The sequence below is a fragment of the Notamacropus eugenii genome, chromosome 3, assembly GCF_028372415.1.
Source record: "Notamacropus eugenii isolate mMacEug1 chromosome 3, mMacEug1.pri_v2, whole genome shotgun sequence".
NCBI classification, from domain to species: domain Eukaryota; kingdom Metazoa; phylum Chordata; class Mammalia; order Diprotodontia; family Macropodidae; genus Notamacropus; species Notamacropus eugenii.
The window spans coordinates 334,061,419-334,079,672 of NC_092874.1; the positions used below are offsets into that span (position 1 = coordinate 334,061,419).

The 18,254-nt window shown below is 38.7% G+C and overlaps 1 protein-coding gene across 2 annotated transcripts in view; it reads right to left on the reverse strand.

The window, feature by feature from the left end:
* The window catches only part of COPS3 (COP9 signalosome subunit 3), a 41,682-nt gene extending 25,766 nt beyond the window's left edge, over nt 1-15,916 (reverse strand). The window contains exons 1-2 of one of the 2 annotated variants that reach the window (XM_072597064.1): nt 14,899-15,147; nt 7,781-7,910 (exon numbers count right to left, since the gene is read on the reverse strand). In XM_072597064.1, coding sequence (XP_072453165.1) covers nt 7,781-7,910; nt 14,899-14,959 — 191 coding nt within the window. In that variant the 5' untranslated portion in view covers nt 14,960-15,147. Of the gene's footprint in view, nt 1-7,780; nt 7,911-14,898; nt 15,148-15,653 lie in introns of those variants that run through there. The other variant, XM_072597065.1, reaches the window with a different exon arrangement.
* Between the last annotated feature and the right edge of the window lie 2,338 nt (nt 15,917-18,254).

Sequence of the window (18,254 nt, forward strand, 5' to 3'; positions counted from 1 at the left end):
ATTTGATATAACTGTTTGTTTCTAGGCGGCAGCTAGGTGGCACAGTGGAGACAGAGTGGGGTCAAGAAGACCCATCTTCTAGAGTAACCTCAGACACTTACTGTGATCTTGGGCAAGTCATTTAACTGTTTGCCACAGTTTCCTCATTGTAAAATGACAGAGAAGGAAATGGCTAACCAGTCCAACACCTCTGCCAAGAAAACGCATCACAAAGAGTCAGACACGACTGAAACACTGAACAACAACCTGATTTGTTCTTTGATCTACTCATTATTAGGGATATATATCTATATTCTTTATGATCAATAAAGGTTGTATTTATTCTTTTTGCCTTTTTTATTTAAGATTCTTTTCTGCCCTAAAATGAATGATCACTTTTTGTAAAAGTCCCATGGAAGCTAAGAGACGTGTATTCCTCAAATGTTTCCATTAAGCAAATATCATGGGCCAAACAAATCTGATTTTTCTAGTAGTTTATTTGACTCTGTGTTTTCTATCTTGTTTATATTTCTTTCATATTCGCATTTATACTTCATATTTATCCAGCACTAAGAGAATATCAGAGTTTCCTACTGCTACTGTGTCACTATCAATGTTATTTTGCAATTCTAGGTTTAAAAAAACTGACACTATGCCACTTGGCATATATATATACACATATATATACATGTATGTGTATATATATTTAATTTTATTCCATTACGTATGGCGTCAAGTCTCTCAACATCAACTCTGCTCTTGTATCTGAAATTATCGTTGAAACTCCTGTTTTTTTAGTTACTTGTGAATGAAAATATTTTGTTCCATTACTTCATTTTTACTCTATGTGTATCTATTACATATATCTAGTTTGTTAAGATTTTTTTCTTTATCCACTATGGCAAAGTGGATAAAGAAATAGATTCAGAGACAGGCGTCATCCTGGTTTCAAGTCCTTCCTTTGAACAGACAGCCTATGTGACCAGGGGGTCACTTATCCTTCCAGTTCTCCAGGAAAAGGGTCAGCAAACTACTGCCAGCTTTTGTACTCAACAGCTAAGAATTTTTTTTCATTTTGAAATACCATAAAACATTACTTTTAAAATAGTAGCTAAGTGGCATAGTAGATAAGAGTGCTGGACGTGGAGTAAGGAAGACCTGAGTTTAAATCTGGTCTCAGATGTTTACTAGCTCTGTGATCCTGGACAAGTCATTTAGCCTCTGCTCACCACGGTTTCCTCACATACAAAATGGAAATGATAATAACAACAACTACCTCCCAGGATTGCTGTGACCATAAAATGTGATATTTGTTAAGAGTTTTGCAAAACTGAAAGCACTATATAAATGCTAATTGTGTTATATGGAAAAAAAAACTGTCCTGAGCTACTCTCTATGACTAAACTGGAGAGAAAAATCTATACTAGTAGTTTCCTCATTTAGAAGTTTCTAATATCAATGAAATCACAGACCCAGGACCTAGGTTTATAGTAGGCAGCAAATTGTTGGGGTTCTTAAATCCATTTTTTTCCCTTCCTCTTTCCTTTTATTAGGGAATTTAATCCCTTCACATTTTAAATCACAATTGTTAAGGTTGTTTTTTTCCCTATTGAATATTTTTATATATTCTTTTCTTTCACTAAAGTCAGCACTTACAGTCTGTTGGCTTATTATAATTTGGTTTTGATGTCCTTCCCTCAAATTAATTTTTCCTTCTGTTCCTTGATTTCTATGTACTATAAAAAAATTATATTGCTATAGAATGTTTATATTTTGTTCTAACTTCCTATCATTAGACTTGCTGATTTATTTCCTTCAAAGATCTACTTTCTTTTCTTATTCATTGATATTTTTACTTAATTCATTGATTATTCTCCAGAACCATTCCAGTTTCTTGGTGTTATTAAGTGGAAATTGAATTTGTTATAATATCCTCATCTTCTTCATCTAAATACATGTTCAGTGAGATGACATTTTTCAATGTATGTTTTATTTCTCTCCCTTAGTTTTTATCTGCTTTTGTCATTCAGCTGGCTTCTCTATGGAGTCCTTGCTATAGGCACACTTCTGATCAATCTTTCCCCTTCTGTAATGGCAGTGTGAGGTAAAGAAAAGGTATCTGAGTAACCCTAGTGATCTGTGACTGAAGTGATCTCTTCATAGTCCTCTGTTCCTCCTTTCCTCACCAAACTAGAACCCAATCTCTCGTTCTTACATTTTCTTTCTCACTATGTCTCTTTCCCTTTTCCTTTAGGATTCAGGTTTTGGAGCTGACTTTGTTTGACCAAGATTATTTACAACTCAGTTCTACTGTACTTATGTCCTTTTTACCGTATCTCAGCCCATTTTCCTAGATGAATTTAATGCATTTCTTTTTTATACAAAATTTTTTTTGATCTTTGTTTTTATATTACCTACATATTTCCCAGTGTACCCCTAACCTACACCCTCCCAAGCAGAGCCACCTCTTACAATAAAGAATTTAAAAAGAGGAAGAAAAACAATGTCCCAAAAAACTAACCAATATATATTTTTTAAAGTGTGGCTTTCTATGAAGTATTTCATACTCATGGACCCCAACTTCTGCAAAAATAATGGAGGTGGCTTCTTCTTAGGATACAAGTTTGCTCATTATAATTTTATAACAATCAAATTCTATTATTTTAGTTTAATGTATTTCTAACTGTTGAAAGTTATTTTTCATAATATTTGCTATTTTTCTGCTTTTTTTTGAGATGCTTCTTTGATGTACTGACTAAAAAATACTGCTTTCTTTTTCTGTGGTAAAGGGCTACGCTAACAAGGACACATTCTTTAACCAGTAACAATTTAAGTATCCTCCTTTTGTTGTAAGTACCCTACACCTGCTATAAGCAAAACTGCTTTATAAGAAGCAAGGCATTTCTCATTTGTTACTCTCAAGGGCCAAACAGCTTAGGAGAAAATGTATATATAGTGTCATCTGAATTATCAACACACATATTATTCTCCAACTACTGATGGTGTATGTCCCATATAAACTGCAGTTTACCTGTCTGTATCCTGTAATGACTTATTGAGAAGTAGCTGCTGAGAACCTTGAAAACTCTCGATGCACTACATTGGGTGTATTTCTGTGTGTGCAATCCTTTCTCTGGCTCTGAAACTCAGTTAAGAGCAAGGTTAATGAGATGTCCAATCCCTCTACACTTCTTTGATGTTTGTAATTTCTTTTTACCTACTCCATTTATGTAAAATAGCAAGGTCTCCTTCTCCTTCCTCCTAGTTTCTGTACTAAAGTATTTCTTTTTTTCCTCCTTTTCCCCTTTCTCTAAAACCCAACAAAACAGGATAGAATCTGATTTTTTTAAACTCTCTCTGGTCCTTAAAGAAACAATGTCACTTTTCTCTCAATTTGAATATAAATACTTTATCAGCATTTAGCCCCCTCTAACAGAACAAATGCATTTACTTTTTTAGGTTTTTCTTGAATTTCAAAGTTTCTATTCAGTTCTAGTCTTTTCATTAGGAAAGCTTAAAAGTCCCTTATTCTATTAAAACTATTTTCCATGACAAATGCTGGAAGGGATATGGAGAAATTGGGTTACAAATGAACTGCTGGTGGAGCTGTAAACTTGTCTAACATCTTGGGGAACAATTTGGAATAAAGCCCAAAGAGCTAAAAAACTGCACCATGTTCTTTGACCCAGCAATACCACTATATTGGTCTATATCCCAAAGAGATCAAATAAAAGGAGAAAAGACCTATATGTACAAAAATATTTATAGCAGCTCTTTTTGTGGTGGCAAAAAATTGCAAATCAAGGAGAAGTCCATCAATTGGGCAATGGCTGAACATACTGTGGTATATATCACTGTGATAGAACACTATTCTGCTATAAGAAATGACTAGCAAGATGGTTTCAGAAAAACTTGGGAAGACTTATACAAACTAATGCAAAGTGAAGTGAGCAAAACCAGGAGAACATTGTACAAAGGAACAGCAACAGTCTAAGAATGATCACCTGAGAAACAATTACCTACTTTGATCAAGACAACGATCCAAGACAACTCCAAAGGATTCATGATGAAAAATGCCATCCACTTCCAGAAAAATGATGAAATGAAGGCACACTGAAACATACTTTTTAAAATGTTTCTTTATTTTTCTTGGGTTTTTCTTTTTCTGTTTTCTTTTGCAATATGGCTAATATGGAATGCTTTGCATGACTTCACACATATAACTGATATCAAATTGCTAGCCTTCTCAAGGAGTGGGAGGTATGACAGGCAGAAAGAGAATTTATTTGTTCAAAAATATTTTTATGTTATTGGGAAATGTTTAACGAAATAAATTTTTTAAAAATTTTAAGTTCACTTTCCCTCCTATAGAATTATACTTAGTTTTTCAGGCTAAGTTATTCTTGGTTGCTGCTCTTTCGTTTTTTGGAATATCATATTCCAAGACTTTCTCTCCAGCAAAGTAGTTATTAGACAGTGCCCTCAGCTATCAACTTGAGAAAAAAAAACCTCTTTTGTTTGTTGGTCTGGAGGGGACTAAAGCCATAAACTATAGTCATTTCCTCATTTCCCACCCATCAGCATTCCTTCGGACTTCTCCATCAAGCCCCTAACACATTCATCATCCTGGAAGATCAGCCTTGGCACTCAAACGATGTTCTGCTCCTCCCAGAACCTCCACTTCAGAGGGGCACCCAGACCAGCCATCTCTTCATGTCCCACTGGGCTCTATTCCTTTGGACTTCACTATCACATTCCCAGTGCTGGGGTATGTTCCTCACCTGGACTCTCTAGCTTTCTTTGTGTGTAATCCTTCCCCATTAGACTGCAAGCTCCTTGCAAGCAGTGACAGTCTTTCTTTTTCTTATTTTTATACCAGCGATTAGCACAATACCCGACAGATAAAATAGTAGGTACTTAATGTTTACTGACTGACTAGAAAGCCAACCTGGCACTTGGTTCTGCAGGTGCTACAGCCACATCTACTTAAAGACTTATGAAAAAAGTTCTTGTCTCCAAAGCCTTTGGCATTGTCAAAAAGGTTCAACATCAGAAACTGATTTCATTTTTTCAAAAGAAATGACAAAGAGGCATTATCATTTGCTTTACTGTTGCATCCTAAGGACCATAACACTTTTTCATCTGGCTTGAAGTTGAAAACTTCCATCTGTGTAGTCTCTTCCATTTAGACCATGAGCTCTTGTTACTTGTCTATCTGTAGCCCTAGTGCTTAGCACATACTATGCATATGTAAGGAGGATTTTGTCATCCTTTGTAGAGTTCAGTTTCTCAGGATTCATGGCTATGGCAATGTCTAGTTTCCAGGGGTTTGATAATAACTCTTAGAATAGTCTCAAGGATCCTAGATAGTAATTCCTAGAATCATAAATGATAAGCAGTCCTACTGAGGCTGCACCGTAAAAGGGGTGATACAATGTGGTATTTACTATGCTTGTGTAGAATGATGATACTGCTAAAGTTAACCTGTGAGCTTAATGTTGGCAAGATGCCTTCTCTGTCTGTTGCCCTATAAAGCAGGTGGGCACTGGTCAGTGAATGGGGAGACCACGGGAAAATCACAGGTACTGCACAGAGGAATGCATGTACCTGCTTCAACCAGCCCACACTGAGGCTTGAGGGGATTTATGGGAAGCACAAGCTGTGCCTGTCTCAACCGATCCCATCAAGACATAGGGGTAGTTGCCCCCCTCTTCTCACAAGCCCCTACAAGAAAGGTGACTAGGGACTGCTGCAGGAGTTAGTGCTTCCATTATCTGCAACCTTCTGAGAAGACTAGACTAGAATAAAGCTGATTATTAACCCCTCTGAAGGTATCTGCCTATTTGACCAAATCAAGAGTGAACCTGTAAGAGGCTAGAGACCAAAAACTCCAGTGCCTCTTGCGTGTTATCTGAGAAACAGTATGTATTTAATAAATGTTTCATTCATTCATTACCATACCATCTTGACTACAGTTGCTAGGTACAAGAACCTCTTTCTAGATTTTTATAGTATTTTTTTCTCTGACTTGAAAACTGTATGTAGAATACAAGATTCCTCCCCCAGTTTGGGATTTCTTTCAGGAGATGATCAGTGGATTCTATTTTGACTTTGCCCTCTGTTTCAAATAGAGCTGGATAATTTTTAAAAATGATGTCCTGAATTACAGTATCCAAGTTTTTTGTTTGTTCATGATTTTCAGAGAATTCGATGATGCTTAAATTGTGTCTCTTCAATCAGTTTCCCAGATCAGTTATTTTTGACAAAAGGTACCTGACTTTTTTTTTCTATTTGACCCCATTTTAACCTTTTCTCCTACTTGTAGTCTTGTAGTCTTAAGGAGTTATTGAGTTCTAATTCTTCCACTTGATTTTTCAGGGAGTTTATTACTTGAATAAGGTTTTCATTTTCTATGTGAAGCCATTTATTCTATTCCCCTTTGAATTCTCCCTCCCCTCGAGCTCCTATTTCAATTCCAATTTCATTTTTTCCCCTTCTTCATTTCCTCTAGTTATTCTTGTATTCTTTGCAGCCAAGTAATTTTTTTCCCTCTGACTTGTGAGATTGCCCTTTCCTCTGTCTCTGTGCTTGTTCTGAGACTACTCCTTTTAAGTTTGCTTCTTGGGCTTCTCTTAACTGATGGAATTTCTTCATCATCTGTTGTTTTCTTATCTTCATTCAGTTTGTGCTGACATTTTCCCATTTATTTATGAAATAAATCAAATACCACTACTTGCTATAATGACCTATTATTACATGATACTAAAATACCACTGATTAAACAAACCCTATTATTCACACCCAATCACACAGAATGTTGTTGGGAATCCCTTTTAAAATTAAGTTCTACTTGATTAGGTCTTAAATGAAGTTTATTATAATTGACTGAGCCTAAAAGCTGCATAAGAATTCAAAGTAATTTTGCTTAAGATGAAGAGTAATTTTAATATTTTTCATCTCAGCCACATCTCACTTGATCACTCTGAATTTTTACTTCCCAGTTAGAAATCTTTGAATAAAGTACTGAAAAATGTCTAAAACACTCAGAGGTGCTAGCAATTTGGCCTGCAAGAGGTAACTAGCGGCGAAAAGGACAGAGTGCTGGGTCTGGAGTCGAGGAAGTCTAAGTTCAAATCCGGCCTCAGATACTTACTAGCTGTGTGATCCTGAGCAAGTCACTTAACACATCTGTTTCATTTTCCTCAGCTGTAATATGGGGTCAATAATAGCACCTATTGTGCAAAGTTATTGTAAGAAAAAGCACTTAGCACAGCACCTGACAAATAGTAGTTACTATATAAACGCTTATTCCCTTCTCTCCACCACACCAGTCACATTCATCTTCCATTTTCAAAAATAATTTTAACACTAAAAAAGCTCACTTTACCAATCCAAATGAAAAAATTTAAAACCTGATGAAACTGAATATAGAAATGAGCATAACTGGTAAAACTTGGTGCTAAAAGACCTGGGTTCAAATATTTGTAGAATCTTGAAGAAATCATTCCCCTTTCTCTGACTCAGCTTCTTCCTTTGTAAAATTACAGGCCAGAACTAAATGATCTCAAAGGTCCCCCCAGCACCAGCATTTCATAGTTTTCAAATTCTAACATTACTATGTTACTATAGTACTACAGTAACATTACTATGACAGTTTGATAGAAAAATTGAATTTTCTTCAGATAATCTGCTGCTTCCTTTCTCATATAAAAACAATCCACAAAACTCTGGTTCATAAAGTTTTTAAGTTATCTTACGGGTTAAGTTAAGTTTATATCTATCATAATAAAATAGCACTTACAGAACTGCAAGGACCCCCAAGGAATGCTCTTGTACATCCAAAGCACCAAGCACTGTATCAAGATGGGATAAATTTTTTGCTAGAAGTTCTCCACTTTTGTTTATCAATTCACAAAGTTGAGTCATTTGCCCTAGAAAACATCAAATAATGGTATCATTCACTCATGGCACAGTAAAGTGACACAAAGGGGCAAAGACAACGCTGTAAAAATATGAGAAAATGAAGAATAAACTGTAAGAGTATATAAATAGTAAATTCTAATAATTGAGGCTAATACCATAAACAAATCATCTTCATAGAAGGAAAGAATTTATGACTAAGAGACAGAAAGCATTACAAGACATAAAAAGGATACTTTTGATTATATTAAGTTTAAAAAATTTTACATAAACAAAACCAATGCAACCAAGATTAGAAGGCAAGCAGAAAGATAGGAAACAATTTTTACAAGTATCCCTGATAATGGTCTCAATTCTCAAATATATAAAGAACTGAGTCAAATTTATAAGAATACAAGTCATTTTCCCAATTGACAAATGGTTTGATCAAAGCATATGAACAGGCAGTTTTTGGATGAAGAAATCAAAGCTATCTATAGTTATATGAAAAAAAGTTCTAAGTCACTATTGATTAGAGAAATGTGAATTAAAACAACTCTAAGGTACCATTTCACACCTATCAGATTGGCCAATATGACAGAAAAGAAAAATAATAAATGTTGTAGGGGATGTGGGAAAATCCAGACACTAGAGGTAGAGGTTTTTGTCCTTTATTCTCAAAGAAAACCAAAAGAATATCACTATGTTGGACTTAAGGTACAGTGGGTTCAACTGTGGCTCATCAGACCAGTAGAAGCTCAGAAGGTTCCACCACAGACTGGGCACAAATAATCCACATGAACATTAGAAGTGGTGCTGCCTCTAAATTTGCTTATCAAACTATGCCCAAAGGACAATCAAACTCTGCATACCTTTTGATCCAGTAATACCACTATTAAGTCTACATCCCAAAGAGATTTTTTAAAAAGGACCTACTTCTACAAAAATATTTATAGCAGCTGTTTTTAGGGTGGTAAAGAATTGGAAATTGAGGGGATGCCCATCAACTAGGGAATGGTTGAACAAGTTACGGTATATGAGTTAATGGAATACTACTGTGCTATATAAGAAATGATGAGCAGGCAGATTCAGAAAAACCTGGAAAGACTTACATGAACTGATGGAAGGTGAAGTAAGAAGAACCAGGAGAACACTGTACACAGTAACAGCAACACTGTGTGATGATCTTCTATGAATGACTTAGCTATTCTCAGCAATACAATGATTCATGACAATTCCAAAGGACTCATGATGAAAAATGCTACCCTTGTCCAGAGAAAGAACTAATGGAGTCTGAATGCAGATCAAAGCATACCATTTTCACTTTCTTTATTTTTTTCATGCTTTTTTATTTTAGTCTGTTTCTTCTTCACAACATGACTAATATGGACATATGTTTCACAAGATTGCATATACAAATAATCTTTATCAAATTGCTTGCCATCTTAGGGAAGGAAGAGGTGAGAGAGGGAAAGAGAAAATTTGGAACTTAAAATTCTTTTAAAAATGAATGTTAAAATTTGTCTTTACATGTAATTGGAAAAAAATAAATTACTAATTATCTAAATAAACAGATGAACAAATAAATAGATGGATGACTTTAGGAAATCACTAAAGGTCAGAGTTGTTCATTTAATTCTGTCAACTTCCACAATTATGATAAAGCTACAGATCATTATCTCACACACTGTCAGCTATCTATAAAACATACACCATGGTCATAAATGTATATTAATATATTCAAACAAATACTGAGTTTGTGCACTTCATATTTCAAAACAGAAAGGAGGAAACTGCACTTGAATTAATTCTTAGAAAACTCCTTTTAAGTTTTCTTTCCAGATATTCTAATTTACAGTTTAAACTTCAAAACGTCAACACTGACTAAAGATTCTAAGATTTGTGAACTATTATCACACATGTATTTGTCTTTTTTTATCTCCCTACAAGATTAAAAGTTCCTTGAAAATAGGGATTGTTGGGATACAAAGAAACTACTTCCTAGTTTATTTTTCCACTTATCATTTTGTAGATGTTTTCTTTATTAAAGTGATATCTGAACAGCATAATGATTTAAGTGGCAATTAAAAACAAATCTAAGATTTTATCTAGAATAAAACTTAAAAATAGCATCACTGCTACAAAAAAAAAAGATTACAGCTGCATTATAACCATAAACCAATTCTCGGATAGTCATGATACAAGATATTCTCGGACAGTCATAATACAGGATATTTTGGGATTTAACTAATCATTTTCTAATTTGATCACTTACAAAAAATAAGGAAAATGTGCCATAATAGGTAAGGTGCAACATAAGAATAAGCCAGCTCCATATTCTTAATATCGGTTATACATACTTTCATAATAGGACCACAAGTTCAACTGAAAAACACATTCCCTTTCTTTATCAAAGCTCTTATGTGTGGAAATCAATTAGATAGTTTCTTCTAGTTTATAGCACCTTAACTTTTTTTTTCTATACTCTTAGGTAAACAATATTTCAAACCAATAAATACCAAAGAACAGCTAAACAGCTAAAGTTTAGCTAAACAGCTAAATGTTTAGGAACATTAGCTTTTCGCCAATTAGGAAGCCAAAGCAAGACTGAGGTGAATAATAAGATATATACTCTACAACTAGTGATAGAGAATCAGTCAATACTGATTAAGAAAAACTCATTTGGAAAATACATCCATTGACCTCTGAGGTACCACTTCACACCTGTCAGATTGGCTAACATGACAAAACAGGAAGATGATAAATGTTGGAAAAGATGTGGGAGAGTTGTAACACTAATTCATTGTGGGTGGAGCTGAGAGCTGATCCAACTATTCTGGAGAACAATTTGGAAATATGGCCAAAGGGCTACAAAAATGTGCATACCCTTTGACCCAGGATTATCGCTCCCGGGACTCTATCCCAAAGAGATCATAGAAATGGGAAAGGGTCCCAAATGTACAAAAATATTTATAGTCTCTCTCTTTGTAGTGGCCAAAGATTGTAAATCAAGGGGATGCCCATCAATTGGGGAATGGCTGAACAAGTTGTGGCATATGAATGTAATGGAATACTATTATACTATGAGAAATGATGAACAGGAAGCCTGGAAAGACTTATATGAACTGATGCTGAGTGAAAGAAGCAGAATCAGGAGAACTCTGTACACAGAAACAACCACAATGTGCAAGGAATTTTTCTGGTAGACTTAGTACTTCACTGAAATCCATGGACTTAAAAATTTCCAATGGACTCAGGGCAAAACACCTCCCATATCCAGAGAAAGAACTATGGAATTGGATCGTAGACAGAAACAGACCATTTTCTTTAGTATTATGTTATGTTTTGTTTTATGGTTTCCCCCATTCATTTTAATTCTTCTATGCAACATGCATTTAATAGGAACGTACGTGTCGAACCTATATAAGATTGTACGCCATCTCAGGGAGGGAATGGGGAGAGAGGGAGTGGAAAAAATCTAAGATATACGGAAGTGATTGTCGAACATTGAAAACAAATAAAATAATTCAATGTAATAAAAAAGAAAATACATCCATTGGTAAAAGTATCAATTGATGGCAAAAGATACAAACTTTCTATTAATCACCGAATATGAGAAATTCCATCCCCCCATTTAATTGTTAGTGACTAAGGAACATGATGGATAGATCCAAATTTAATCATAATAACTAAATACAATGAATGAGTCTGATACAATACGCTTCTTCACATATGCTAAAGGCTTTCTGTCAGAAATCTTGGCATTTGGAAGGTTAAAGAAACAGTAACATTTAAATGTTTTAAGGTAAACTACTTTCTGATGATCAAAACGATATAAAATATGACTAAATATTTCAGATTTGAACTTTTGCTTCTCTACTTGTCATATTATGACAATTAGCAGCAATAATCAAATTCAAATAAAAGTCATGATAGAGAACTGGGAAGAAATGAAGGCTCTGGTACGTTAAGGAAATTTGCCTTATCATTACCCCCTTCAACACTGCAGGCACAGAAGCACAAAAATGGATAAAGCAGCAATGTATTCTACAGCTGGGTCAAAAATGGAAAGCCTTAAGAATTAGGGAAGTAAAAACATGGGATCTCACTAAAGGTTTCTCTTCCTTGAGCAAAGTACTTATTCAAGAACTGATGCCACAGAGTAGCAGTTAACAGAGATGACAATAAGCTACCCAATCAAAAAGCACAGTAAAGACTCCTATGTTCCAGGCACTGCTATAGGTCTAGGGGATACAAATAAAAGGAGGTAACAATCCCTATTTTAAAGAAGCTTTTAATCTAGCAGGAAGACAAAAAAGACACACATATATGTGTAATAGTTCATAAACCTTAGTGACAATTCAGTTAGACCATCACCACTTATTTTGGAACGAACTTACTAATATGAAGTGAATTAACCTCTCTAAGCCTCAGTTCACTCATCTGCAAAATGAAGGTTGGAAGAGGTAATAAATATGATTCCTTCCAACTCCAAATCCTTTGATCCTTTGAAGTACTGATAAATGAAGAGACTTGCTCAACATTAGAATACATATCAGCAGCTGAATTGACATAACAATTTATGGATATACAAAGCTTTACATTATTTCATTTGACTTCAAACAATGCTATGAGGTAGTTACTGCAATTATTATGCCCATTTTACATCTGAGAAAACTGAGGTCCAGAGAGATTAAATGACTTAAGGCCACATAGGTTAAGAAACATGAAAATGGAACTTAAATCTAAGTGTTCTGATTCCAAGTCTAGTGTTTTTACTATTGAATCATGATCCCTTTATCCTCACTCCACTATCTAGTGTTCAATCCTGCATGCCTTACTTAAGACATGAAATTAAGTAAGGATATGAAGAAATGAGGCACAAAGTGCCTCTCACAGAATTGCCATCTAAGAGACTTTGAGATATCTTGTCCAATTCCTAAGCAAATCATGGATCTAATCTACAACATCCTTGACATGTGGTCACTTCCAGTGACAGGGAACTCACTGCACTCAAAGGCAGTCTAGTCTAGGTTTGGGGCAGTTCTAATTAACAGGAAGTTATTCTTTAGATTTCACTGAAATATGCCTTCCTGTATCTCCTTCAGCCCAGAGGTCCTCATTCTAGCCTCTTTAAGACAAGCAGAAAAAGTCTAAGCATTCCACATGCCAATTCTTCAGTACCTCAAAGAAGCTGCCACATCCCCTGTACTGTCTCTTCTTTAACCTCACTATCACCAGTTCCTTTAATCGGTCATCTAATGATAACTCCCGTTACTTTCGGGACACATTCTAGCTAGTCTAAATTATGGCACACAGAACTTGGCACAATAATGTCATGATGATCTCAACAGGGCATAGTGTAGTGGTATATTATAGTAGTATATTATGTCCCACACTATTGACATTACCTTCCTTTTAGTGATGCCTAAGATCACATCAGCTCTAACACAGAGCTCAGAGTTCATTAAAAGTCCTAGATCTTCACATTGCTTTCTCATTCTGTACTTGTCTAGTTGATTTTTCGAACCTAGGTCCAAGACCCTATATTTATTTCTTCATTTCATCCTATTCATTTGGCCACCAAATCAGGCTATCAAGATCTTTTTAGTTTCAGCTTCTGTCATCCTAGGTATTAGCTAGCATCAACAACAAATTTGATCTAAGTTACTTCAAGTAATGGATTAGAAAACTGAATAGAATTGGACCAAAGCCACAACTCTGGGGTGTCACTAGTGACCTCTCTCCAACACATTAATCAATACTCTAGGCCCATTTAAACTGTTCTGTCATTTAGTTCATTTAATCTATAAGGATACGGTCAGAGACCTTGTCAAATTAATTCTACTCATCTAAACCCCGTTAAGAGAGGAAATGAGATCAGTCTGGTATGACTTGTTCTTATAATAACAGCTCACACTTGGCTCTCCAACGCTTGCAAAGAGCTTTACACACAATATCTCATTTAAGCCTCCCTTTTAGGGAGGGCTACAAATACAAGCGTCTCTATTTTATCTCTATTACTTTAATCACTGCTTTAAGGATGAAAAAAATTAAGGATCAGGGATTTGAACTTAAGTCTTCCTGACTCCAAACCTACTACTTTCACCAAACCACATCTCCCTAAAGAATCCAGGCTGGCTCTTAACAACCACCTCTTCCCTAAGTGCTTTGAAAAAAGGCCTCCTTTTAATAATTTTGTTCAAGAACTCTACCAGGCATTCTCTTCCTTCCACCCTTAAAAACTGAACTCCGTGCGAAAGGGCTTGCTTAGCAGGAGAGCAAGGCAAACAGGGCGGCAGACATTCCATCTCCCGTGGCCATGCTTTTGCACAGGCTGTGCCCAGTGCCCAAACTCCCTCTCTACCCGCCTGCACCTCCTGTAAACCTTAGCTCAAGCGTCTGTAAGGGCGTTGGGGCACGCACCCTTCCGTACTCGCAGGGAAAGGCAGAGGTCCAGGTAACTCAAAGGATACCGAGAGCCTTCTTCCCCACAAGCTCCCGAAGCGGAGCGGGCAAGACGGACAGACGCTCGGCCAATCACGGCCAGGGAAGGGGCGCCCCGGCCGCCAATCGCCGAGCAGGAGAAAGCGATGGCGGAAGTCACCGCCCAGCAAACTGTCAAGCAAAGCGCCTCTCGCTCCGAGGGGGACCCGGCCCGGGCGCCAAGAGGGGACGGGATCCGGGCTCGGGAGCGGGAGCAGAGGAGGGAGAGGGCTCTCTCCTCCCCGCCTCCACGAAGCGCTGCTGGGGGCGGAGCTGGGGCCCGGGGGGAGGGGAAGCCTTCCCGGGCAGACCCGCCTGCGGAGCCGCCGCTGGGCCCCTGCCGGAGCCGCAGCCCGGCGCGGGAGCCAGGCGGGAGGCGGGAGGGCTGGGCCTAGGGGAATGAATGAGGCTGCAGCGGGACGGCGCCTCCCCCCTCCGGGGCCCCCCTGCCGGCCGAGGAGAAGGAGCCACGGCCCAGGGGAAGGAGTACGGGCCGGGCCGGACCGGGCCGGGTCCGGCGGCCTGGGGCCTGACCTTGAGCCGAGAGCTGCCGGACGCTGTTCACGAACTGCTCCAGGGCGGACGCCATGTTCATCCCGGGGAGGAAGGGAGCGGGGAGACGGGGGGAAAGGGCAGAAGGAGGCCCAGGCGGCAGCGGCTCCTCCGGCGGGAAAAGCTTGGAGCTCTGTGGACTAGCAGCGATTGACCGAGGTGGGGGGGAGCCCCTCAGGAACTCCCGCCTGCCGTCACTTCCGCCGAGCTAGGTATCGCGAGATTACAACCGCGCGGAGCCTGGTTACCGTTGCCATGGAAACAGTTGTCCGCCTCCTCGGGAAGCGGGTGGTGGGAGGGAGAGGAGTGTGGAGAATTGGAGATCCGGGCACCTGCCGTAGCATCGCCAGGGGATGCCCCTAGAGGTGGAGCCGGAGAGGACCTTGGGGGCCCTCTCGTCCAGCCCTCGCCCGCCTCTTCATTTTACGGAAGGGGAAACTGAGGTTCCGAGCCACGAAGATCGAACCCAGGTGCTGGGCTGGCTCTTCCCGCAGCGTATACCTGGGGATACACCTGAGATACCTGGTTTACGTGGAAACGGCCTGTTCGAAATCGAAGACCTCGAGAATTCTGTTGTTGTTGTTTTTATATGTACAATTATGTATTATATATGTGTATGTATGTATGTATGTAGGCGGCGCAGTGGTTAAAGCGCTGGATCCGACCCCAGACGCGTCCTTAGTTTGTATGATCACGGACAGGTCACCCACCCTCTCAAAGGCGAAGTGAGCCCTTACCTCCCACGGTGAGATATCCGTAAAACACTTGGCAAACGTCCAAACGCCGTGTAAATGCTACCGTTCTCCAGGACACCACCAGCTCCTAGTCACCCAGGCGTCCTCTTGGCCTCCGTACTCCCATGCCCCACATCTAATCTGTGGCCAAGTCTTTTCACTTCTACTTTTAGAACCTTTTGGAACCACAACTTCCTACTCTGTCAGACGCAGATCATGACAGCATCCACCTCCCAGGGTGGTTGTGAGGGTCAAATGAGAAAACTGTCAAGGGCGTAGCACAGTGCCATAGAAATGTCATCATCGTCACCATCATCACTTCTAACTGTCCAAACTCCCATTTCTCTTGTGACACTAGGGCAAACCTGGCATAAGCCTTCATTACCTTGTCCCTGTAATACTGCAGTAGCCTCTGGTTGCCCTCCGCCCACTCCAGCTTCAGCTGTCAAACCGATGTTCCTAAACTGCAGATGTGACCATGTCACCAGCACCCTCCCGCTCCTCATTCACTAAACTACAGCAGTCCCTGTTCTCTGCAGGACCAAATATACAAATCCTTTCTTTGGCTTTTAAAACCCTTCATAACCTGACCCAGTCCCACTTTTAGAGTCTTCTTTAAAATAAATTTTAATTTTTTGTATTATCAAGCTTTTTTTTTGGTCTCCCACTTCTCACCTACTGAAAAAGGGAAGAAGGAAAGAAAGGAACAAGAAAGAAATGAAGAAATCAAGAAAGAAAAAACAACTCACGTCATATAAGCATAGTCCAGCAAAACAAATTCCCAAATTGACAGTGTCCAAAAATGAATTTGTTTTTCTGCATATATGTCCATCATCTCTCTGCTTTGTTAAATCCTTTACCCCTCCACATATTCTGTGATACAGGGAAATTGGCCTCTGTGTTGTTCCTCCCACAGGACATTGTTCTTTCCATTTTCACTGTCTTTCTCCAAGACCTAGAATTCTCTCCCTAGTTTCCACTTCGTGACTTCCCTGTTTTCCTCCAAGTCCCAGCTAAAATCCTATCTTGTACAAGAATTCTTTCCTACCCCTCCCCCAAATAAAGCTAGTACCCTTTGCCCAATGATTATCTCTTAATTCATCCAGTCTTTGGCTGTTTGTAATTGTTTGCAGGTTGTCTGTCTAGAAGGTGAGCTCCTTGAGAGCTGGGGCCATGTTTGTGTAAATACTAGTTGTTGGATGGATGGATGGATGATTTCTCAATCTGACTCCAGGCTGATTACACATTACTAATAATTAATCCTTTCCATTTCTGATTGAGCTTCACTGGTATACTTGGTGTTCTTCAAACAATATATCCTTTCTCTTTCTGACCCTTTACACCGACGGTTTTTCTCCATGCCTGGAACACTTTGCCTCCTCATCTCCTCCTCTTGGTTTCTCTGACTCCCTTTAAGCCTCTGCTCAAAGTCTGCTTCCTGCAAAAGACCTTTCCCAACCCCTAAATCATTCAATCCTTCTCTTTCAGATTACTTCCCTTCTACTTTGTATATATCTTGTATTTACCCAGTTATGTATATGTTGTCCCTGACATTATAATTTATGCTGACTGGGTTTTTTTGTTTGTTTTTTGCCTTTCCTGACACAGCTTTTAATAAATGCTTGTCAGTTGACAGACTGACATTACTGACCTTTACATATGACATTCTAGTCAAACTAGCCTACTTACTGTGCCCTCTACACAACAGTCCATCCCCTGAAGCCATGCTTTTGCATAGGCTGTGCCCAGTACTAGAACTCGTTCTCTACCCACCTCTACATTTTGTAATCCCTAGCTCTCCAAAGTTCAGTTTAAATATGAGCCCCTTAGAGTCCTTTTCTGATTTCCCCAACAGTTAGTGTCAGTGGTTTTGTATTTATATACTGTCTTTATTATATTTGTATTTATATTTGTATTTTTGTATCCTGCTTGTATTTGTTTATCTGTAAACATATGTAACCCTATGCAGAATATAATCTCCTTAAAGGCCAATGAGTGAGTAGTAGCTCCTCTCCCCTCCCCCCACTTCCTCTCTCCTCTCCTCTCCTCTCCTGTCCTCTCCCTCTTCTCCTCTGTTCTCCTCTGGTATTCTGCCCAGGGGAAGATAAACTCCGTGGCCAAAACCTGCCTTTTTTTCTCTGGGTTTACCAGCTACATTTCTTGCTCAAAGATCAAGCCTTAAACCCAATTCACTCTGGAGTCATAGACTGGACAACAAGTCCCCACCCTCCTAGCACAAGAGTGGATGTAATAACTAAATAGTAATTGTTTCTCTTTTACCAGGAACCCTGAGAGTCTTCCCCTTCCAGTTTGATTTTTTTTTTTTATTAAAAGGGCCATCCTTAGAGTAACTTAAAGAAGGCTATTCATTGAATGGGTGTATCTCACTCAAAGTAAGATTGTGATAAGACCTAAGCCTGAAAGGTCCAGGGTCTCACATTGCATCCTGGACCATCTCCAGTCATCCTGATGAATATCAGGCTACTGGACCCAGATGGCTCTGGAGGAGAAAGTGAGGTTGGTGACCTTGCACAGCCCTTCCTCACTCAAATCAAAGTCAACTGCAAGTCATGTCATCATCCTGATGTCATGGTCCTCTTCCAG